Genomic DNA, 26,065 nt, shown 5'->3' with positions numbered 1-26,065 from the left:
TCCATTGTTGTTGTATTCCAGATTCAATGTGGACATCCTTCCTGAACCATCCGTCCATGGCGGAGATCAACAAAAGGGCAGCTTATATCCATGTCGACATTCCAGGACAGGAGGATAATGCCCCTGATCTCCCCCCAGAGTAAGTATATTGTATGAACATTAAATTAAAGCCTCCAATATCCCTCCAGAGTAAGTATATTGTAGGATCTCCCTCCAAAGTATGTAAATTATAGGAAGATAATGCCCCCAATCTCCCTCCAGAGTAAGTATTTAAAGCCTCCAATCTCCCTCCAGAGTAAGTATATTGTAGGATCTCCCTCCAAAGTATGTATATTACAGGAAGATAATGCCCCCGATCTCCCTCCAGAGTTTGTATATTGTAGGAAGATAATGCTCCAGTCTCCCTTTGGAGATTGTATATTGTAGGAAGATAATGCCCAATCTCCCTTTGGAGATTGTATATTGTAGGAAGATAATGCCCAATCTCCCTTTGGAGATTGTATATTGTAGGAAGATAATGCCCAATCTCCCTTTGGAGATTGTATATTGTAGGAAGATAATGTCCAATCTTCCTTCAGAGTTTGTATATTATAGTAAGATAATGCCCTATCTTCCTTCAGAGTTTTTGTATTGTAGGAAGATAATGCCCTATCTTCCTTCAGAGTTTGTTTATTGTAGGAAGATAATGCCCTATCTCCCTCCAGAGTTTGTGTATTGTAGGAAGATAATGCCCCTGATCTCCCTCCAGGGTTTGTTAATTGTAGGAAATAAGATATCCTTATTATACCTTGAGTATGTACATTGTAGGAACATCCAGAGTAGGTACATTGTAGGAAGATAATTCAGCTGTTCTCCCTCCAGAGTATGTAAATAGTAGAAAGATAATGCCCCAAACTCCCCCAAGAGTATATATATTGTAGGAAGATGTTGCTCCCATATCTCTCCAGAGTATGTTAATTTGTACATGCAGTAAGATAATGGCCCTGATCTTGCTTCATAGTAATCATGTATATTTTAATCTTAAAAATCTTAAAAGTACAAGTTTATTTGTTCAGTGATGGATCAAGGAATTATGTTTTATTTAGACTTTCTTGATGTGTGGGAAAATGGATAGGTGTGGTTATTTTTGTCACTAATGTAGTAATAAAGTAATGTCAGATTACATACAAATGTTATATGTTGAATTGTCATTTAAGGAAGTACAATACTACTACCAGTAACCAGGAATGTGCTAAAAAGTGTTTTCATGGTTATCTTTAATAATTATGTATCAGGACAAGACTATGTTCTTGTAGATAGTCCACAAATACTACTGTACCGTTAAACATGTTTAATTTACTGTAGATAAATGGAGGTCTTATGTTGCAGTAAATGTTAACATTTTGTGCCTTCCACGGGCAGTTGGTACATGCCAGTACAACATGTACAAGTAAAGAATTCTAGAAGGGACATACACAAAGAGTCCATTTTACACCTAGTAAACATACTAGTTTATGATCTGTCCCCCAAAATCACTGCTATGATACTGGTGCCTGATACAAATTTGTTTGAAAACATTGTTTACATTCATACTAAACTTACAAAAATAAGGATTTGTCAGTTCTGCCAAAATGTTGAAAGTCATTGTAGAGCCAGGATCTTTGACGAAAACTTGAGATGATGCATGTATAATTTTCAGTAACTTGTCAAAATGATTGTGTGTGTGTGTATGGGGGGGGGGGGGTTGATGGGTGGTAGTAGAAATTGATTGTAGTAGATTGACAACTAAGAATGAACGCTTGATGAAGATGGCAAGAAGAAAATTGGGATTATAGGGGCAATAAAATAATAGTGCAGAAACTGGGAAATAAAAATAGATAGTCCTTTCTATTAGGATGCCATGTTTCTTACAATATCATTGGATAGCTAAAGGAACTAAATGAATTCGAGGAAAAGTTAATGTAACACAATTAGCAACACACCTGTTAACTGGTTAAACATGCTCCTATCTTGAAAATATTTACTAAAATTGAAAATTAGTGAAATACAGTACTGTTCAGCAGAATGTAGCAATAATTAATAGATTATGAATATCATTTTTTGCACTTAAGATTAAAGTAAAAGAGATTGAGATCATAGATGCATCTCCTAAGTGATTAAACTGGATGTGGTGCAAGAAAATCCCTGGTCCTGAACTGTAAATGATTCATTGAGATGTTAATTAGATGGTGTTTTTATCATCAGTGTCAACATCTCCACATACCTCCTCTGTCTCGTGAGTTACCTGTGTCAGGGGCCCTTACCTGAGGCTGGTATTAACGGTACAGTCAACAAACTAGTGTTAGTCAGGAAATACGGCCATACACTGGTGTTAGTAAGCCATTCATCACATCATTCTGTTATCAATGATGGTAAAATAAAAACAAGGATCAGAGGATGCAAGCAATGCAGGGAACAGATTTCTTCCTTGCTTTGCCAAAAAAATTAAAGCCATCAAAAACATGTATAGTCATGCCTTTCCTTGTCAAGATTAAATAAAGTGTTCTAGGTCATTAATATCAAAATCTTTAGCCTTGCATAACAAGCACATGCTTTTATTAAAGATCTATCACAATCTGTTGAATTCCAAATAAAAGATATCAAGGTGTTAATTTTGATAAAGTCTGTATCTTTATTAGAGGCAGCCCAGCTACCTCTATAGATACTGAAGGTAGTACATATAGCATATGTGAACAGCTACCTCTATAAATATATAGCCTACATTTCTGTACGTAGAAATACTAGATACATGTAGCAATATGTGACCACGGTGAGGACCAAATTACATCAGGTCTGAGGCAGATTATCTATTCATCCTCAGTATCATTATTACATGATACATCATTCATTATTGATTCGGAAAATTATACCAAATACTTTTTTACATCATGTTTATCAATTCAACCATCATTAATCTGGGGAGTCGGATATTCTCTCATCCAATATTTCCTGGTGGGCAAACAATATCATTTGTGATTGTCTTTATCTTCTGTAGAAAAATGGACAATCAATTGTAAAATGAATTTGTTTCCCATACATCCAAAACAGAGCCCCTGTCTAATTTAAAAAGTTTTACAAAATAATGCATCGTGCATTTAGTTTGACCTTGAAGGCCAGGTGTTACTGTTGGTTTTGAGTTCACCAAAAGCCAAGCATTTCTTTCTTCTTTTTAAAAGTCTGTAGAAAGAAATTGATTTTTTTTTTACACATTAGATTACTTGCATGGTGCCATTTGTTGAAATGCTCTCCGCTGGTCTCTTCTATTGATAGCTTTGATATTGTGATCGGAGGATTAGGGTAGACAACAGAAAAATAATCTGCTCTGTGGACACGGGAATCGTTACATGTGTTTCCTTTTTTTTGAAGGGTTGGGGGGGGGGGGGGGGGGGGGGGGGTCTGAGCACATTGCATTAGTGAATGCAGAATTTCAGTGAATTGTTCTGTAGACATAATAAAAAGTACAAAGTCATGATCTAAAAATTGTTTTTTCCTCTCATTAGAAATAATTAAGGGCCTTGTATTCTGATTTGTACAAAATAACAATATAATTAGATAATCCGATGACGGCTTTGAAACTCCATGTTGCTATGTTATAAGGCACTGTCTGATTTGTCTTCTTTTTTTGACAATAGGCATCCTCCCAAACGAGTTTCAGGGATCTCACTTTGGTAATACTCACAAGTGAGGGGAATATTGTCAGTATGCTTGTCCTAATCTATATTGTCACTCCAGGGGTGGATCCCAATGTTTAGGGCATGTTCTTATGTAGTCCCCCTTAATCAATCAAGACTGTTCAAGTTACAGAGAAAGTTACCTTTAAATTAGGTGTCATTTTTCATGATCTGAAATTAGTTTTTGTTCAATCAGCTGTTTGTGATGTCACTACAGGTAACTCATCCTCTTACATAAGATTAATCTAGACATCCACCCCTGACTGTTGTTATGATTGTTGCATCTGATGAGAGCATCTTGGGACTTAGTTACAGAAAAATTTATATCTGTATCTTTATATCTAGTGTTAATGTCATATTTACTACCCTTCTAATGTTGTTAATTTGTATGTCCTGATGAATTGTCATTCATGTATTGTGTATTCATGTTGTCTGAAGTTATGTGGAATTTCTATGTATCTCAATTTCACGCATAAACATCACTTGTTCCATCAGCATCTTCTTCTTTTATAGTCAAGATTGTCCATCATGAATTATCATCATTTAAAACTTTATATTCATTATCTACTTGTCATAATACTAAGAGTATAATTGATGCAGACTGGAGGCAACTTGGATACAAGCTTCCTAAATCAGGTTTTTTCTATTAAGGAGTCTCTTGAATGTAAAACTAGAGTAGACAGTATTATTCTACAGAAAACTATGCCAGGACTATGCTGGCAAGGAAAACTCCTTTGTCTATGTTATAGGCATGTTGCCATAGTGACACATTTAACATAAGGAATTAATATTGTTTGTTCATTTTGTAGCCTTGTCTGTTCATTTGACCTTATGTCTCTGCTTATCAAACTCCGTATTTCTGTGTATTTCTGTCAGTATATCTATATTTCTGTGTATTTCTGTCACTGAATGTATTGGACTTCTGTATAGATGTTGTCCTGTCAGTCTGCATGATTGATCTCTCTATGAATATAAGAAACAAACTGTGTCTGTAGTGGCCTGAAATAGTCCTCCTGGACCTGAGAACTAAGAAAAAGGGGCCACTACAAGGCAAAGCATCCCCTCGCAGCATAGCTATAAATCAAGACAGAATTTGACAACGATCAAAATGCAAATTACATCACTTCTGTTTATCACAGAATTAACTCACCCACAAACACACACACATGATTGCATTACTATATCCCCTCCAACTCTTGCGAGGGGATAAAAAAATCATGTATGTGGCAAAATGTCAACCCAAGACACCCAAATGGGGATTTTGAAGGAAGTTTTGTGTCTCACTGAAAGGGAAAAAAAAACTCAAAGTAATGATTTAAAACATAATGAGTGTTATGTTGCTAAATATTGTATATGCATCGTAGCTTATCATGCGTACAGGAGAATATTGATATTTAATTTGCACATTATATAAACTGAAAGCTGAGAGTTAGAACATCTTAAAACACACACAAGCTAATATACATAACTTATGAAGCCAAATATTTGCCCTATCTGACCCTGCAGTCCTGCTTTGAAGCAGGAAAGGTATTGCCATTCAGACTTTTAGGTAATTGGAACAACAGCTACACATTCTTGTAGATTTCCACACTACAGCTTCAAAAGTACAGCTTTTATTTCCAGGAGTATAAATAAGAGAATCTGTAATTCAACTGTCAACAGTGAAACTCTAATGAGATTCTATTCTTGCTATGTCCTCAGGGAAATTTATTCAGAAGCTTCAAAAGTCATACCTAGACAGAATTTTTATCAGAATTTCTCATTTAGTGTAGGCAACTTGTCATATTCATATTAATGTAAACTTTATGATGAAGTACCTGATATTGGTTTAAAAACCAAAGTAGGCATAATAGAAGCAAATTATGTTTTTCTGTTCATTTAATTAAATAATTTTTGTTGTATTTGTTTGAAGTCTACAATGTCTGATTACTACGGATATTACAATGCACACATTTCACAGGCCTTAGACATTTGTTGTCAGACCAAAGAAAAAGCCAGAACTTGTTTTTATAGATCAAGAATATCAGGGCAAGACTTCTCAAGGCCTTTTATTGAATGTTGAATTTCAAAAATTGATCTGTGAAAGGAAACACCTGAAATCTTAAATAATGAGCATTGATTGTATAGAAGAAATTTTATTTTATAGAAAATCCATTGTTACTTCAAAGATAAGCATTCTCCATAGAGTTCAGTTTCTTTTTTGTTCATGCCTTATGAAGAAAAAAATCATTTTGTGTGCATGTGTATTCGGGTGAATATTAATTGTATAATGTCCATTGAAATGAATAATGTAGAACATGTAGTTTTTTCCCTACTGTTTGATGAAATATCTGTAGTGAAATGTTTGAAAATTTGAATTCCATGAATTGAACACAGCATGAAAGTAACATTGAAGAACAATGTGTCCAGTAAAAATCCGTAATCCTGAAACAATTTCAGTAATAATGAATTATTTCCAGAGCCGATGAATTTCAGTTCAATATGCTTATAGCTGTCTGAGATGGACAATTTTGCTTTGTTATAAATTGTTATGTCCTTCAGGTAGTAATGAATTTGAGTATTCCTTTATTAAGATGTTTTATAAGGACCTTGCATTAAGAAGCAGGTGCCTAGGTAGTAGTCACAGTGTTCACTTGTCTGATTGTCTGTCTGTGACTCTGTCCATCAACACCTACTGGTATGTGATTTAATAACACAAGTCCCTTTCAATCCATAGACTTTATAATAAATAGCCTTGAGTCAGAGGATGGGTATGGGTAGACACCATCAGTTTCTTGTGTTTAGTTGAACATAGAATAAATCAAGGTTAAATCCTGAGCTTTTGGCTTGATTTTTTTCAAGACCTTTATTTCTAAAACTCTGCATCATATTCAAAAGTTCTTACAATAAATTCTGATTCTGATTTCAAAGTAATATTGGTTCCACTGATTTTCATAGTGATCTTCCCTTCATTTTCATTCAGTGCTGTTAAAACCAGTTTGTATCTAGCTCTCGTTACACCCTGCAATTATAACTCTCCTTGAGTTTTGTAATTACGGTAACTCTGATTGACAGTGATTGTCTCCCTTTGTAATTTTTTTCCTGAGATTAACTCCCCTTGACATTTTTATTTCAGCTATAACTTCCCCAGTATGCAGAGTCTTGGAGAAGATCTTATCTGTATTCTGGACCAACTGGAGTACGTATGCACCTATAATCCTAAAAAAAAGATATATTATTGTAAATTTAAATTAGCAAACTTGAAATATTCAGATTATAGATGTATTTTATTCCTTTATTGAAACAAATTTATTTTATCATCTGAAGATACACTGTACTTGTGTATGGTGTATTGTATATAATGTTGATCTTTGGTTGTGTATTTTGTAAGTCTGTGAATCTTTGATCTATTACAGCATTAAGCAGGTGGTGGGAATTGGAGAGGGAGCAGGGGCCAACATCCTCGCCAGGTTTGCTGTACGTCTATTTTATGTTCCGTTATTTGTATTTATATAATCGGAAACCTAATATTTCCCCCAGTAACTAATTTGTCTGCATGTAATTGAAAAGCAATAAAAATGTCGTAACTGTAAGTACAAAAGAGAGAAGCCTCAAAATATTGCAATAACTTCACAACAGCAATGTCACACAATCAATACTGGAACATTAACATTTGATGGCAGATGACAAGCAGCAGTGTGAAATTATTGATAGTGAAAATGTCAGTGTCTGAGACACTGACTTCAGAATTTGTATCCATTTGATAGAGGTTGACACCTCTTGGTGTAAAATTAACTTACAGGGCATCCGGCAGTTAGCAGTATAGGATTTCCCACCAGCCCATTAACTCGTTCTGTATTGCATATCAGTGGGGCTGACATTTCAAACAAGTTGTATAAGTATGTAACTAGTATATAACTCAATCCAGATTAACATTTCTTAACTCCTCTTCAATGCAGATAAACAAAGCTAAACTCCTAGCGCCTCAATCCAGACAAACAAAGCTCAACTCCTAGCTCCTCAATCCAGATAAACAAAGCTAAACTCCTAGCTCCTCAATCCAGACAAACAAAGCTAAACTCCTAGCTGCTCAATTCAGATATACATTTCTGAACTCCTCTTTAATCCAGATAAACAAAGCTAAACTCCTAGCTCCTCTATCCAGATAAACAAGGCTAAAATCCTAGGTCCTCGATCTAGATAAACAAAGCTTAACTCCTAGCTCCTAAATCCAGATAAACAAAGCTAAACTACCAGCTCCTCAATCCAGATAAACAAAGCTAAACTCCTAGCTCCTCTATCCATATAAACAAAGCTAAACTCCTAGCTCTTCAATCCAGACAAACAAAGCTTAACTCCTAGCTCCTCAATCTAGATAAACAAAGCTAAACTCTTAGCTCCTCAATCCAGATGAGCAAAGCTAAATGCCTAGCTCCTCAACCCAGACAAACAAAGCTAAACTCCTAGCTCCTCAATCTAGATAAACAAAGCTAAACTCTTAGCTCCTCAATCCAGATAAACAAAGCTAAACTCCTAGCTCCTCAATCCAGACAAACAAAGCTAAATGCCTAGCTCCCCAATCCAGACAAACAAAGCTTAACTCCTAGCTCCTCTATCCAGATAAACAAAGCTAAACTCCTTTTCAATCCATATAAACAAAGGTAATTGCCTAGCTCCTCAATCCAAATAAACAAAGCTCCTAGCTCTTCAATCCAGATAAACAAAACGCCTACCTCCTCAATCCAGATAAAGCTAAATGTTCCTTAAGCTAGATAATTGAGCTAAACTGCCTTCCAATTATGCCCTGCTGTGACTTTTATTGAAAAGCACTATTTCATACTTGTCAAGGACTAAGGAATATAAATAAATAATTGAAATAATTTGTACTATGTTAACATCGACATTGGTACATCTTTGCTCAATATGGTCATGTGGTTAACATAAAACTTGATGAGGTGACCTAAGTTAAGAGACATAGTGCCACACCATCCACTGTTGCAGCCTCTATAACAGATCATGATTTATATATTAGTAATAATCTCTGGATAATATCTCTGCTAAGAGACGCCCATTAGCAGTGATTATATCAGGGCTGCGGAAACTTAATTCCAGCTCTTTCCTCATTGATTTTTCCTACATTTCAGTGGTAATTAATTAACAGTGATATTAAGTATTGGGTTGTGATTGTGAGAGAGGCCATTAAAATAATTAAATAAGAACAATGTCTCCTAGTTACACTGGCTCTAAATGACATGTAAAGATAATATGTCCTAGGATGTGACTATTGGAGCATGTGCGTTTAACATTAGTTCACAATTGAAACTTTGAATCCCCTCTCCAAACTTTAAACCACACGAGACAGTATAGAATGATGTCACATAACGTTGTATGTAAGTTGCATTCCCATGAGGAATTCAGTCTTTGTTTGATTTTGTAAGTGTACAAGGTGATCAGTCAGACAGATACAGAAGTTGCTAGTAGGCTGATGTAATAAGTCCTATTGTTGTTGTAGATGGCCCAGCCTGCTCGCGTGTTAGGAGTTGTCCTGATCCACTGCACCGGAACAACCGCAGGAATCATGGAGGGGCTGAAGGACAAGGTCAGACAACAGACAAACACACAGACAAAACAAAACACAAGACAAAAAACAAAACAAAAACAGAGCAGTATAGGAGAAAAAAGGAAAATATTAGTTACAATGGCTGTCTAAATAACAATACATGTATCAACACAGAGAAAAAAACAAAACAGTTCATTAGAAAAAATCAAATTATCATTTACTGTAAAATCACATATTTTTGTGGGATCAAATTTTCGTGGTTGGAGGAAAAAACTCTTGGTTCGTGGGGATTTGAATTCATAGATGGAGAACTATTGAGTAGTTATGTATATAGCATTATACATTTCTTGGTGGACGTGAATTTGTTGGTCTTTTCATACCTCGAAAACAACAAATATTAAACTCCATGAAAATTTGTGATTTCACAGTAGTTATAATATCTCTAAAAATAACAGACCAACACACAGACAAAACAAGTAACAGCACAGTGTAGGAGAAAAAAAGCAAAATATCATTAGTTACAAATTCTCTCTAAATAACAGATCAACATACAGACAAAACAGATGCGTCGGTATAATTGTGGGAAAGGATAACTATAATTAAGAATGATTTTATTAATTGACAGCTGATTGGTTGGAAGTTGGAACATTTAGGAATGAATCCCACAGCTGAGGCCTACTTAATGATGCACAGATTTGGTTCGGTATGTAAAACTAGCGTATCTGATATTTATACATTTGTCTCGTGGATAAAAATCTCAATAGTAGTATATAATTCACATCTGTTGTACTGTGCGCTTAATAGTTCCACCAGTCTAGTTTTTGTTTGGATAATTTATACTGTATTGAGTCTGCCATTGATATGCGTATTTATTTCAGCCAGAGATCAAGATCCCATAGTAGCTTTGTAGACAGGTGTGGTATAAGTCACTTTGTGTCCGAGATTTGGGCCACGGCAATTCTATATAACCCCAATCAACTCTAACAATATGTGTCAAGATTCTATCCCCCATATATCTCTCCTAATTCTCTAGAATGCACTCTACAAACTACCGTATTCAAATAATATGCACCTAAAACTTGCATTTGAAATGTAATTTCTGTTTTTAAAAAAAAAAGTATTTTTAAGCAGAATAAGGATACACATAAATGAATTGTAGTTCAATATAACAATTTCTTAACACAATCTTATGATGTACTAAAACTATTACCAGTATAATATTTTTTCTTTATTTTTGTGAGTTTGATGGTACGACTCTCCACATCATTTTTGATGTACTGAGCAGAACGATCACAATCAGGAAATGGCCCATTACGCCATCGTTATCAGACTAATATAATGGTACTCAAGATACCCACTCAGGCATTCGGCATAATCTACAAAAATTGTCACCTACTTTTGCAGTGAACCTTAATTTGCATGGCAAACATTTATATCACGTCTGTATAAGATATGTAATAGCGTTCTAAGATCTTGTGCTAATTCTTCTATTTATAGAATATTGCATGCAATGTGCTCCAATGAAATCTTGTTGCTCGTTGCCATGCTAATAAGTTTCTCTTCTGTTCTTTATCTTATTGGTTTGCAAATGTTCAGGTTCATGTTGAGTTAAACTAGCACTCGATGAATCCATTCTTCAGCAGTAATGAGTAGTTCTGAGGAATTATCTATCATTATTATAATATTAATGATAAAATAAAAAAAAAGATATTTTATCTGAAATTAATGTATTGGATTTGAGAAAAAGAGTATAACTTGTTTGTAGTGCAGAAAGATGTCATATCTTTCAAAGCCTCTTAAAATGACTAAGAGAAATTTTGGGCTTCAGAAAATATTTTCCTTATAAATACAGTGTATTTGAATGCTCTGTCAAATACAGTCCCCTGTACAGGCTGTATTAGATTAAGAATTAATGAGTTGTAAGTTACAGTTCCAAGTCTTGAAGAAAATGAATATTAAAGTTTCATAGATCTTCTTTGTACTCAGGAAAAAAAGAGTCTTGGCTTGGAAGAAATTTTTGGAGGGTTTTGAAGTAAAAACAATGCGGAATTTACATAATAAATAAGTAAGAAAAATGTGAAAAAGGAAATGTCAGATTGTGTAGGTATAATGAAAGATAAATCAATAAGAGCAATTCTGTAATGGTCTGTAGGAACTGTATCGGTGTGAGGCATCCACAGGATTCTATGATTCTCTGTTTTGATGTTTTTATTGAGAATAGTTTTTATATAAATCAGTCATTACAAGAAATGTAGGTTGCCTTTTGTAGGTTGCCTTTTCTCTTGTTGACCATCTAGAAGCATAAGAATAATTCACCAGCAGTATAACCAACAATCTGGAATCTATGCACCTTTAAACCTATATATTTCAAGATTTTATCTAACAACACACCTTTGTTTTAGGGGATTGAAGTAGAAAAAGATTTTTAAAAAAAGTCTTGAAAACAGACAATTATTCTGATAATACAGTAAGATATAGATGAAGCCATATTTAACTCTTTGACTGCTACCTTAAAACAAGTAAAATAATGGATCAAGAGAAAACATTTTAAGTCATTATCTTATTTGGGAAGGGGGGAATCCCATAGTTTATGTATATCAGTAAGGGAAGGAATCCCCACCCCCCTTTTTTTGATGAGTATTTATTTATAAAGATATATATCTTTAAATTGAATCTATGATTTAAATACTTATAAATCATAAGTTTTTAGTTTTTCAAAAGAGTGTTTTGTAGAAATTGATAACTGGATCTTTATATAACTTTTCAATCAGAGAAATAATTTGATCCTCCTCAGAATCTCTTACTAACAAGCACCTGTGTGTGTCGGTATTTATCTCCCCTGTATCTTATCTCAGTCTCTACCTTCTATAGTCATTGACAGACTGATGTTAAACTTTCAAAATAAAAAATTAGTAATAATGTTCAGCTTCCAAAGTAATGATTCTCACAATAGGATCAGTAAGTGCTGGAGACCAATATTGCTATGTAATAATGCACAGATTCCGTCATTGCTAAAGACAACCTTTGCTATGTAATAATATGGATCTTTTCTTTTTTTGGCATTGCAGGCTATGGTGAGTCAATAACAGCTTGAAGTTTTGAATTACTATTTTCATTTTATTGAAAACTTTGGTTTTCATCACAGATTTATTCACTAAGATTATGTAACTTTCTTTTTATCATTCAGCTTTCACTAACATCTGAATTACATGCATACAAATTCACCTGAAGGTCTCGATGCTTTAATTACATCAGTGCATTGAATACCCCAGAGCATTTTCATTATATTTATATTCTAGACACATAATGAATTAAGTTCATCATTCCCCTAATGTGTTAGAAATTTAGATTAGATTCACCTATCTCTACAGAAAATTGATGTGTTGAATTAAATTAAATCCCTGTTTGAAATTTCACATTCTGTTTTACTTTACAATTTGCATGAATTTAGTGATAGTTAAATGTTTTCACTATATATTGGTTGACTTTGATTTTATGGAGGAAAAAAATGTTCTAACTATTTTAATTACATTAGAAACTAATATTTAAGGAACAGAAATGAAATAAATATGATTTTTTATCTGATATATACATGGGAACAGTGTGTTTATATAGGACAGTTTCTTACACGATGCTAAAAACATCTTGTACCTGTGAATATTAATGAGCGTTGCCGTGTTGAAAACTGGTGACAGGTTGTGTTCGCTGGGGCTAGATTTAATTTGACAGTTGTGGTGACATTGAAGTTAAATAGCTTCTTAGAGGAAACCCATATCATGGCTGTACTACTGTGAAATTAAAGAAAACATTCTATAGAAAATTATTTGTGGCCAGGTCAAATAAGAAAAGTGTAAAAATATGCACTTTAGATACTGCCTTTATGTAACATGCATAAATAGCTTAGTTTATATTAATCTATGAATATATTTAGTTTCCATAATCACTAATTATTATATGATGCAGTATATCACATATTTATTTTACAAACTCCATATTTAGTAAAAAAGTAAAATTTGCTTGAAGAGATTTGGGGTCACTTTGTCAAAATATTATCAGTATTATCAATTATTGTGTGATGCAATAGCATACACAACTTATGGAAGACTAAACATCTATAACATATAGGCAGGAAATGGTTACGGAATATGAACTGCTCTGTTGATTTTGGAATTACGTGCAGACTTCTTATTTAGTTTACAATGAAGATAATGCATGAGGTGGGGTAAAGGTCTTTGATAAGATGGATGACAAACATCTGTTATGTAATCCTTAGACAGAACATTGGCTGATATCTCAACATGATGATGGGAAACTATAATTGGGTATATCATTGATATACATGTAGTCCTCTAGAATGCTTTGCTTGAAGCCATTAAGAAAATGTAACTATACAGTCAAGTATAATCCAGATTGCTGAAAGTAACTGCTTATTACAATCAGTTTTAAATAGATATTCTATATATTATTTTTATAACCTTTATATATATTTTAACCTACAGATGTAGAATTAAAACAAAAACACATCCAATACAAACTAGATGTAACATTCCTGTATGCAATATATGATAGTATTAAAGGTGTAGGTGTGAAAGGGAAGTTACCCCTACAAAATAAGATTTACAGTCTAAGTTCTACCCACTTTATTAGTACATGTATGCAGCAGATTTGTACGATGACAGTATTTGCTGTATGATCTGGTGTCATGACATGGTGACTTACTGTCATATTACCATGACTGTGTTTCCAGGGTCAGACACACTGGTTCACACTTACAGTACATTGACCTTCCCTCAGATAGTATTGATCTGGAGAACTTGGTGAACGTGGGAAATATTCCGGATTATTGGTCTATTGATTGTCCTTCTGAGTGAGCGTGTGTGTGATGTTCATTTCATTGCCGAGCAGAAAATAACTCAAGATACCAAGAGCTTCCACTAATAAGATTGATCAACAGCCCCCCATCTAATGTTCTAACTATTGAACAGTTTGGAGGATTTTTATAATTTTTAACCTTCCATTTTTAGCTCACAAAATGAAGGAGATCTTTAAATGTCTGTACAGACATTGATATGTCTACATTAAAAGATCAAGATCATCATGTAGCTAAAAATACTTGTCTGATGTGGCTTGTTTTGGACAACTAGGGGATCATTCTTCTAGTCTTATTTTGGAAACTATGATCTGTAACTTCCAAATAAGTAATCAGATTAAATTAATGTTTATAGAAAGCCCATACAACCACTCGCATTTAGCATTTACCGGACTGCATGGATATTGTATTTCAGGATGCAGGTATCTGGTTCTGTATGTCTTCAGCCGATTGATTTCAATCCTAGACAAGGTCAAGGTCATTTAACCAAAATCAATGCCCATCTTCAATGAATGATGATACTTCCAAACATGCAGATATGTATTCATGCATTTGATACTGCAATAGTTATTTATCTTGAACAAACCCCTTTTTTAGCTCACCTGAGCAAGTGAGCTTTTCTGATCAAAATTTGTCCGTTGTCTGTCGTCGTGTTGTTATCGTTGTCGTTGTCGAATAAATAAAATTTGTAATGTCTTTTCACATTTTCATCTTTCTCTCAAGAACCACTGGGTTAATATCAACCAAACTTGCTACAAAGTATCCTTGGGTAAAGGGGATTCAAGTTTGATCAAATGAAGGGCCACACCCTTTTTGAAGGGGAAATAATTATGAATTTGAGAAAAATTAATGGCATTTTTAGAAAATCTTCTTCTCAAGAACCGCTGGGCCAGGAAAGATGAAACTTATGTGGAATTATCCTCAGGTAGTGTGGATTCAAGTTTGTTCAAATCATGACCCCCGGGGCAAGGCTAAAGCTGGGGGTGAAAATGGCCAATTTTTGTTTTACATAGGAATATATAGGAAAAATCTTTAAAAATCTTCTTCTCCAGAACCACTGGGCCAGGAAAGATGAAACTCATGTGGAATCATCCTTAGGTAGAGCAGATCTAAGTTTGTTCAAATCATGACCCCCGGGGCTAGGGTGGGGCCAAAATGGCCGACCCAAGTTTTACATAGGAATATATAGGAAAAATCTTTAAAAATCTTCTTCTTTCCAGAACCACGGGGCCAGGAATGAGATGAAACTCATGTGGAATCATCCTCCGGTAGAGGAGATTTAAGTTTGTTCAAATCTTGACCCCCGGGGCTAGGGTGGGGCCAAAATGGCCGACCCAAGTTTTACATAGGGATATATAGGGAATCTTTTAAAATCTTCTTTACAAGTACTTCAAAGCTATGATTAGTGATATTTATATGGAATCATCCTCAGGTAGTGTAGATTCTAGTTTGTTCAAATGATGAATGCATGGAGGGGGGGGGGGGGGGTGGGAGTAAAAAAAGATATACAAGCCTGATGTGCTCAGGTGAGCGCTGTGGCCCCTGGGCCTCTTGTTTTCTAATGTGAAGCATATCTGACATCATATTGACATGATTTTAAAATTTTAACAGTTTTGTACTTGGGTACTGGTCCATTACAATGATAAGGTATAGGTTTTACATTGATTTATAAGAAGAAAATGATGAATGACATAGTATACAGGTTCTTTTCTTAAACTATGAATCTCAAAACATCAGACAAAATCTTATCTCTATAACCCTTATTTCTTTACTAATCAATGTAAAATCCTATAAAAGCGAAGTCAGTTAATTATTATATTTTACTGCAGGAAAGATAAAGCAAAGGTGTAGTTATGACAGTTTGTCAGAGCTGATTTGCTTTGACTTCTGAGTTCAATGCTATTTCAGTGGTTTGAACATATTTTATTGTAATTTCTAATTACAAAGGGATTGGGCACAAATTCTAAAAACTATTTTAGTGCAGGTAGTTAGCATCAAAATAAGTTTCTCAGACACCCAGATTTTCTATAAACAATATGCTTGAATTTTAGATGAAGCTCCTTAAGAATCTTTAGCAATTAACAGTTAGATTACTGTGAAATAGATCCAATGTTTTGTCTGGGTGTAGGTCTTCAGACATAACAGGGAGGTCTGACTTCTAACGTTTTTTCTTTACAGTTTGAGAAAGCTACGGATCAGGAGGAACTGAACAAGGCCATTAACTCATTCCAACACTCACTCCGAAAAAATATCAATCCTCAGAACCTCAAACGATTTGTCAAGTCTTTCATGAAGTAAGTCCACATGTCAAATCCAGTGTTTGATCAGGTCTATCACAAAATAAGTCCACTTATGTCAATTTCATTGATTGATAAGTTCTAGAAGTATATTTAAGTTGACATTTCAAATTTCAAAGTGTAAGAGCTTTCATAAAGCATTTTAGTAAGTTGAGATGTATATAATTGATATAATGCTTAGACTCGAGGTTTCAGTGTTTTGTATATTAATTCACTAACATTCAGATGTGAAAGAAATAGAAAAAAAATAAATTCACATTGTTCATACTGAAGTTTCTTCATGAGTAACTATATTCTCTAAGGTACTCTCTAACGTTGATTTTGTTTTTGTAGGAGAACTAATATTGCTGAAAGCATTGGGAAGATGAAGTAAGTAAAGTCAAACATGGAGTCTCTCTCTCTCTTGTTCTGTAACACAGTGTAGTCAGCTGCAAAACTACTTCACTGATCTAAATGAAAAAGGGGATGAATGACCATCACTATTTTTTAGATGTGATCTACAGATCTGCAGCCAGTGGAAATGTTAACTGAGATTGTTTTATAAAGTGTAAATTGTGTAATTTAATGTATACTGTTTCATGTATTATGACTCTCAAGCAGTCTGGTGAATACAATGTCAAATAACACTAGTATTGTAAGCACAATTTTATAATGTACAGGTGCTTATTGCTAATGATTTGTCTATGATTTTACAGGTGCTCTGTGCTCTTTGTGACAGGTGCTCATGCCTCTTTTGTTGAAGATTTGTCTTTAATTTTACAGGTGCCCTCCTAGTGACAGGTGCTCTTGTCTGTTTTTGTTGTTGATTATATTTGATTTTACAGGTGCCCTGTGCACCTAGTGACAGGTGCTCTTGCCTCTTTTTGCTGAAGATTTATATTTGATTTTACAGTAGGGGTGAAACGATACGCCTCCTTCACCGTTTGATATGTATCGTAAAATTTGGTCTTTGTTTGGTTATTTTCCCTATGATACATTTTGATAGAAGGAAACAAATTCAACCGTTGTTTTATGCTTCCTTTTACTTAACCTAGTCAAATATTTTACGTGCTGCAAAATGGCTAGAAGAAATCAATTTAATTGATTTGACTTTTAAAATTATTTTACAAACTATCAATCCAGAAAAATTTGCATTTTTGAACTAATTATATGGAGGAGCATGTTTATGCCTTATGACAAACCCGACTGAATGAAGATCCTGACTGAAAAAAGAACCGAACTGAAAAAAAGAGATTTTTTACCATGTACAAAACCAAGAAAAAATACCGCGGTTAATCAATACCGCGGTGAACCGTTTCACTCCTATTTTACAGGTGCCCTGAACTCCTAGTGACAGGTGCTCTTGCCTCTTTTTACTGAAGATTTGTCTATGATTTTACAGGTGCCCTGTGCTCCTTGTGACAGGTGCTCTTGCCTCATTTAATCACACTGTCCATACACTGGCTGGTTTTATGTTGGCTAAGATGGAGAAGAACAAAGTGGAGATCATTGAAGTGGAGGGGGTGGCTAACGTTGTGGAGGAGAAGGTAGGCTCACTCTACTGTCTGACAGATAACAGCATCAGTGGTAACATTCAGTGACCTAGAAAGTCGAATTTCAGTAGCTACAAGGCAAGACAGGGGAAGTTTCTGAAGATTGATGTAGCAAATAATTTCCTGAGTATTCTAGTTAAGTCTTGGAAAGGCTTTATAAACCAGCTGCAGTTTCAAATAATTTGGAATTAACAAAGGTTACTAGTTCACTTGAGTTCCTTTTTAATTTTTAAGGGAAATAGGGAACACTTTGTGGTGTTGCCATCATTGAGCTTCTTGCTCTAAATGTTTGAGTTTAATTTTGTAGCAAGAATTCCACTTTTTCCAGCAAAAAATCAAGGACTACTCGTGATTTCTAATGATTTCTATTTCAGCCTGAACGTCTAGCTGAGGCCTTCCTGTATTTCTGTCAGGGACTGGGAGTTAGTAAGTATAGTTCAGAACCTTAGACTGTGTGTGACTAACAGCGGCAAATAGTGTGCTACAGCTTGGAGAGGAAGTAGTCCCAAACATAAATAATCAGAGAAAGGGAGGGGCTGTTACGGGTTTTTTCTAGGTATTTACCCCCCGAAATCCAGCAATGGAAATAAACGATGAAAATTAATTTTAGTAATTGATGTGAAAGTGTATGATCAAAAGGAAATGATTTACCACTGCAAGTGTACTGTTGTCTGTATATCTGAGTTGAGAAATTTTTAAAAATGAAATAAGTGATTGATGTAAACATATAAATGTTAAATTTAATGTACTAAAAAGAACTACTTCATATCTAGCTATTATCATCAAACATTTCTAATCTAGAATCTGCGAAATAAGGAAAGCTGTGGGCCCTATAAATTGAGTAATAACCTATTTTCAAAGCACTCTCAGCCATTTTAGGGCTGATAAGTTCCTCTTATGAGTCTAGTTCTTAACTCTTAAACCACTAACAGCATGTAGTAATTCTTGTATTGAAAGTAGAAATTCACCTTATATAACCAGGTTACATATTTATACCATGTAAAATCTGTTGAACTTGTATTAATGATATTTTTAGCCCAATTTTGTATCAAAGAAAGCTGGCTTATAAATATATAAGTAAAACCCAAGCTTAACATGTTCTGACATATTAGCCTGACTTGTCTTAGGGCCCAGGAGGGTGAGCTTTCGTGCGACATTGGAGGCCCATGCAGAGTGATGGGGGGTTACTATATCTGTCTTTGGGGTAAGCTATGTGTGCTCGTTCCCGTAGAATTATAATACAGCTGCTAATAGATCGGGTCGCTATAACAGGTTTCAGGGTGTAGGCGCATCATTTTATTTACTCTCTGCCTGAACGTTCTTTATTTAGCAGTGAGACATCACTGATTGAACAATAACCTAGATTCTGAAATTCTGTCATTAAATAATTTTTTGGTGAAACAAATTTACAAATTTGAAAATACTTCTGATCAAAATACTCTTAAGAAGTAAAGTTAATTCGAGGGGGAGAAATATTTTTAAAAGTTACTGGTGCAAAGTTTTGAAAATTGTGATTTGAGAGGCAGGATTTGATAACCTTAAATGGAATGAAATTATGCATGAAAAAGCTTTCGTAAATATTTGTTGTGTTTTTTTTTCATTTTTTAAAAACACATTTTTATATTTAATACTAAAATAATTGATATTTTGATAAAAGTGCATTGTGCTATCTTGCATTTCTTTTACACATATTCTTCAATGGCTTTAGTCAAGGATGTAAATAACAAAGGCACTGCAAAGTATGGCTATCCATGCTAAACATAATTTCATTCCAAAAATCACAATTTCTTTAAACTAAACTGTTATGGTGTTTCACAAAAGTATCAACACCTTTCACAAGCCTTGACCTAGATATCAGCAATTTTACTGTAGCAAAGCTATTGTCCAAACCTGTCACTGACTTTAGCCTTGATCTTTGACCCCATATTTGATACTTGATTCATTGATTAAGGAACTAGTTGAGAATAAAATTCTGTGTGTAACACTATTTATACATTCTGTCTGTGTGTAACACTATCATTTCCGGGCGACATTTCAAGAAGATTTTGAGCTTCTGCGATGTAATTTTATACCAAAACTCCCTAGGACCTCTCTCACCCCTCTCAAAGTGCCCTGCCCCGTTTGTTTTATTAATAATCATAGTATTACAAATGGTACTCTGTAAGTTTTTCTTTAGACAGCACTTTGAACACTTAACTGTGTCTTTGTCCATATGATATCACTTTAAAATTAAAAAAAAATGTTCCTCTGGCCATTAAACAAAGTGAGTATTGGTACTAAAAGCTAAAGGTCAAACAGAACTCCTTTGTAATGGTTCTTTTGCTATAGCCTCTTGTAACACTGTCACATTGGATAGGGAAGTGCTTAATCTGTAAAATAAGTTTCATTTCACAGTGAGTTAATTAATGCTGCAGTATTTGAGAAGCAGAGTGTTTAGGTTATTGTTTGCAAATTTATCACATAATACAATGTACACTAATTCGTCGCCACAAAGCAAGAATCTTGTAATTACCAAGTGTTTTTATAAGTTGTGAAAAACCTGCTTTCTTGCTCTGTGTGCAAATTTTCCTCTATCAACTCCAGACTTTTACTGTAATTAATCTCTGTGACTTTACTGGGAATAACAGGGGGTCTTTATTAAAACAGTAGGTGAATATTGTCTGATCCATGGTAAATTCTGGCTCAAAATTGTGTCAAAAATTTACATTTAATCCAATGCTACATGATAAACTCCGTTTTGACAATATGCGGTCAGTTACGATATTGCTAGAACGCGATAAAGAAAGAGACAATATTTTGTCAGTAATGATATTGCTAGAACATGATTAAGTAAGAGACAATATTTGGTCAGTAATGATATTGCTAGAATGCGATTAAGTAATTAAGAGACAATATTTGGTCAGTACTGATATTGCTAGAACACGATTAAGTAAGAGACAATATTCAGTCAGTAACGATATTGCTAGAACACGATTAAGTACGAGGGTGTCTGTTGCTTGGTAAACTTACCCTAATAAAAGCTTTGTAAAAGAAGATAAGCACAAATAACAAAAATACTAATTTGGCTGGGGATTTTTGTCTGCAAACATGTATGGTTTGTTTCGTAGGTTCCCTAATCTAAGAAAGTCTTGTGTCTGTTCCTCAGTTTATAGAAGCCAACCATTCTAGGCTTGATCCCTATGTCCAGCTTACGGATAGAAATCTCCATGTACTCTTCAGTACTCACAAATAACCTAGTTTCAATCTCAGGGGTGTCCATCCAGGGGGTAACAGTCCTCATTATTAATATTTACAGGCACTAATCAGCTAGCTCATTTCAAGCTTGTCTCTTTCCTAAGGATCATGGGTTCTCATTGTTCATATGCACTGACTAATCTCAATCTTGACTCCATACAGAGCGATTGGTTTTCTCAGTGTTGCCTCACTCATGAGTATCAGTCATTATACACATTGATTAACAGAATCCTAGTTCAAGCTCCTATTTGCGATCATCTCTTCATTAATTATTTGTACTAATTAATTAGCTCTGATCTCAAGCTATCCCCTCCTCAGTCAGTCTATATAAACATGCACTGATTTAGGGTTGTGGTAAGACAACCTAGCTAACACAGAACTAAATGCTTTCTATAAGAGTAGCCTCCCCTCACAGCTGTTTACCCAAAATCCTATCTTAACACCCTGCATAAATAAGAATAACAGTATATTTAATATATTCAAGAATTTCATTAGAGAATATGTATAATTTATAGAAATTATTACCTACTAAAATACGTATCATATGTCGTGTCAGCTTCAGTGACGTATACTTCATATCAGTCTAATTAGGGTCGATATCAGGCCCAGAGGTTGACATGACACATATATGATATGGATTTCAGTATGCAGTATTATATTTATCATATTTAAAATATGTAAATATAAAAGTTCACAAAATCATTTGACAATGTTTTGTGCATACAATATATATTGCACTTTTCCTAAAAAAAAATTTGAGAGAGCCAATTTTAGGAGTTATAAAACTATATGTAAGTCAACAAATTTTAGTATAAAAGAATTGCATTACATGTATATGTCAATAAAATCAAGTTAAACTTGTATAAATACAAATATTACTTCCTGTTTGATTTATGTATTATTATTTTTATTTTTTTTTTGCAAGTCTGATATGATATGGGTTTTCAGACTGGTTGTTCGTATGGGGGTGGGGAACTTACCAATTAAGCACAGTGCAGAATCTGGTTCAGTGTATTTACTACTAAGTGTACCATAATATTTCACATGTGTATTCCCCGCAAGGATTTGCGGGTGCCCTAAATTAATCACTCTTTTGACCTTGACCTCTGTCCGTCTGTCACTTTTACACAACAAATTTTCTGTTTTTTTGGCTATAACTTTTTTTATGGTTGCCCAATCAAGTTCAAATTTGGTATGGTAGTTCAGTAGGCAGAAATACTTATTTTAATGCTAAGTTTAGTTCTCTATGTCTTCTGGTTTGGAGCTGGGGTGGTGGGGTAGATTCCTTAACTATGCATAAGAATGAATGGGCAAAGAGAGATAACTGCTGAGAATGTTACCATTGTAAACTGGGAAGGCTGTGCAATTTGTCCTTTGGGATTAATTAACCTTCCACATGAAGAAAATCCTAAGCATTATCTCTTATCTGTCGACCACATTGAGATTAATAACTGCACCGCCTCTGTCTGCAAATAAACTTGAAGTTAAGGTCAATTTTGAATGATGTGTACATTTTCTGAAATATGGATTTTATACTTTATTTTGGTTAAAATAATGTACTCAATGATTTATGATAATTTTATTGAATTATAAAATCAAGATATATATTAAGATATCATTTTTTATTATTAATATTTTATTTTTTTAATTATTTATTAATTTTTTTTTTTTTTTTTTGCCTTAATGCTGTTAATTTTAACAGGTAATCAGATAATAACCCCATTCTGTTAGAGCTAAAAAAAAGTTCTTATTGTAAATTTAGAAGAAAAAGATGAGAGAGCAGTGTTTCACAATTAATCCCTTTTGATTAATTTTAGCCTGCTGCAGAAAATTTAGAGGCCTCTCTTTATCTGTCACATGAAGATTAATGAACATCTTTGTCTGCAACTATGTTTGTTTTGAAGTTGAGGTCAACCCTGGGTGATATTTGCTTTCACTGAAGGCTTGCATTTTATAAAACACCTGCTTAAATCTTTTTTAAATACACATTTAATTTAGTTTTTTTTTAATAAGACATGAGGTTTTCCCTGTTTTATGTTAATACAAGGTTACTATTTACAGGTTTTTTGGACATTCAGGAATTATCTTGAAAATATAAAAATACAGTTGTTACTTATAATCTTCATATATTTTTTTTTAAAAATGTAATCAAGTAAAACTCTCATTCAATGAGTTGCACCCTTATATTTCTACCCCTCAGCGGGGCCCTTGCTGACTGGTCAGTTTTCTAGTTGACTAATATTTCTTGAAATATGAAAGACATGAATGCATATGCAGGAATAACAACATAATAATTTAGCTCACCTCAATAAAATTGCATTTGAACTTATGTTGTCAGCATCCTGACTATTAAAACTAGCCTGGATCTAAAAGATACATCCTAAAAGTCATGGTTCAGTTGCTTTTTCACTGCATTTGCTGAATGAGTGTTGTAAGTTAAAATTATTGGAGCAAGTTAATTACCAAGGCCTTACTTTAGGCCATACATTGATCAGACTTGCAGTGATGATATCTGCAGATGATTAGTTTTGTGTACATACAGATGAGTACATACATGTATGTTCTCATGGAATTGTCTTATGAATCTGATTCAGAGTTCATTTGTCATGAGATGTTGACATTTAATTAGGCGCATTGATTGAGGTGAGCTATTGGATGTTTTAATTACTTATGTTTTTTAAAACATATATAGTTTTACATCATTAACAGAATGAAAAGAACAATATTGAGTCTGTATTTTATTTGTAAGTTAGTTATAAATATTCATTATTTTCATCTGATTTCTCTGACCTCTTCAGGAAGAGGCAGTAGATTTTCTATATAAATAAATGTCCAAATTCAAAACAAAAAACATAAGAAAAAGGCAAAAATGTCCAGTTTGTGTTTCTGTGTAAAACTTTCAGATAATAAAACAACTTTATGTTTTAATTATAGTTGGTGGAGTCCCAATGCCGCGCGTGAGAAGTAACTCCCAAGATAACACAGAGATTATGACCCGGCGAACACGGAGCTTGTCTATGGAGGAGGCAGACAAACCACTGGGCATCTACTCGTCAAGCCCGGGCCGAATCGGCAGCCCAACCAAGCTTGGCACTAGCCCAGCCAAATAAGTCCACTCTGCAATCTCATCTAGCTAGCTCCCAAGCAGATCCTCGTTCCAATTTCTAATCTTGTTTTTTCTGTGAGGCGTAGTTAAAAAAGAAAAGGACTTTGTGTGGTTTTGTTTTAAATGTGTGGACTAATCATATAGTGTTAGGGTTGTCCATCATTCAGCAATGTTTCATAACTCTGTATTTTACTTACAAGAGATTAGAAAAAAAAAGAATTTCATTAAAAATGCAATAACTCATTAAAATCAATGGTTTTGAAGTAAATAATTTTATAAATAGTCAGTATTACAGATATACAGAGTTTCAAAACATTGTTTGATCTGTGGCCACTTTAAACATAGTTTTTTAGTTCATTTATTAATTGCTGAGATTTAATTTACATATCCCTCCAAAAGATGTCACATTGTAAAAAAAAAAATTTTTATTTAGTGTATCTTCTATTTGAATATATGCTAAATATATATTATATATAGTCCTGCACTCACGCTATATATAGAGGAACCAATTAAGTATTATTTTTTACCAAAGTGTAACTTTTTTTTAAAGATCTTGAGCCTTTTTTTTTTTTTTTGCTAGTCACATTTCCGCAGTCAAAGTTATCCCGTGTGTATTACTAAAAGCTTGAGAGTTTAGTAGAAACTTGAGTTACTTAGGTTGTAGATTGTTATGACTGTTTAGTTGTAAGAGTATGTTTGTGTATCCTCTAATTACTATGCAGGACTTTGTGTTGAAATACCTGTTTTATTTTTGTACCAAGGTCTGTTAGTGTTTCTCATATTTTCACCTGTATGTGTATGTGTTTTATAGTCTTATGCAATTCCATCAGCGCAGCAGGATAAGTGTTTAAGTCTGTGAATGAGATTTTATAATTGCTTGCCTTCTTTCGCAGGACTTCTTTGGGTGTTCCACCAACTGCTTTAACATTTAAATTGGGTGAAGGTTGTCATTTTCTGAGAATCAAAGAGAAGAATTACAGATATTTAACATAATAATCAGGTTAATTTATCATAATCACTGAGGTGGGGCATTTTCTGCATGCTGACAAATGAAGAAAGATGGAAGGTTTCGTTTATTATTTTAAGGTTGTGGGATTCTCTGTAATCGGAACTCTCTGTAGCTTGTAGCTTTCACAATGCATTATCCTTAGAAAACCTGTAAGTGTTCTGGATTTCTTGGTCATTCAAAGTAAATAGATCTCATGGAACCTGCTCAGAACAATTTGGAGGTGTAATACTCTATGCTAGTCTTTAGATTGTCAGGATCCAAATTCGTATCATACTGTCCAGAGTGCAAGAAAAACAAATTGAAGTATTTTAATATTAATTTGAAAAGAAAAGTTGTCTTCTTTTCTAAACAATGTACTTTTTTGGATTTTCTTATAGATAATAGATGATAAATAGATAATAAGGTAATATTTACAGAATTAGATAAGTGTTTTTTTTTCATAAGTGAAATTGATGTAAATGTGTTTTAATGGCCACTACACTTAAGAGTGTTACTGATGAGTTTAGTTATGTAGATGTTATAATTAATAAAAGTATTAAAGGATTCTTGTGTTTTGGGTAATGTTTTTGAGCCAGGTTATGTGCAGGAAGTTATAAGGATGAAATCACACCAGCAAGGTTACATGAATAACTGAAGTTCATAATCAGCAAATGTGCAAGTCCAATAAGAATGATAAAGAAGTTTATAAGGAGATTGTCTGAGAAAGTTTCCTATGGATCTGTCAAAACTTGGCCCAATAATATGCTCTATTTGCTAATGAGGCCATAATACTCTGGTAATAACCATATA

At 34.0% G+C, this 26,065-nt stretch overlaps 1 protein-coding gene across 4 annotated transcripts in view; it reads left to right on the top strand.

The window, feature by feature from the left end:
- The window catches only part of LOC134250419 (uncharacterized protein ZK1073.1-like), a 29,661-nt gene extending 3,841 nt beyond the window's left edge, over positions 1-25,820 (top strand). The window contains exons 4-14 of one of the 4 annotated variants that reach the window (XM_062732783.1): positions 22-139; positions 6,805-6,867; positions 7,085-7,145; positions 9,181-9,267; positions 9,854-9,931; positions 16,277-16,392; positions 16,729-16,764; positions 17,709-17,731; positions 17,800-17,921; positions 18,302-18,353; positions 24,096-25,820. In XM_062732783.1, the coding sequence (XP_062588767.1) occupies positions 22-139; positions 6,805-6,867; positions 7,085-7,145; positions 9,181-9,267; positions 9,854-9,931; positions 16,277-16,392; positions 16,729-16,764; positions 17,709-17,731; positions 17,800-17,921; positions 18,302-18,353; positions 24,096-24,271 (932 nt within the window). In that variant the 3' untranslated portion in view covers positions 24,272-25,820. Of the gene's footprint in view, positions 1-21; positions 140-6,804; positions 6,868-7,084; positions 7,146-9,180; positions 9,268-9,853; positions 9,932-16,276; positions 16,393-16,728; positions 16,765-17,219; positions 17,243-17,708; positions 17,732-17,776; positions 17,922-18,301; positions 18,354-19,054; positions 19,132-24,095 lie in introns of all 4 variants that reach the window. The other 3 variants (XM_062732782.1, XM_062732784.1, XM_062732781.1) reach the window with 3 other exon arrangements.
- The last annotated feature ends 245 nt before the right edge of the window (positions 25,821-26,065 follow it).

Source organism: Saccostrea cucullata, unplaced genomic scaffold (assembly GCF_032062105.1).
Source record: "Saccostrea cucullata isolate Sc308-1 unplaced genomic scaffold, CSIRO_AGI_Scuc_v1 ctg102, whole genome shotgun sequence".
NCBI lineage: Eukaryota > Metazoa > Mollusca > Bivalvia > Ostreida > Ostreidae > Saccostrea > Saccostrea cuccullata.
The sequence above is the reverse complement of the archived record's forward strand: the minus strand, read 5'-3'. Positions and strand labels throughout refer to the sequence as shown.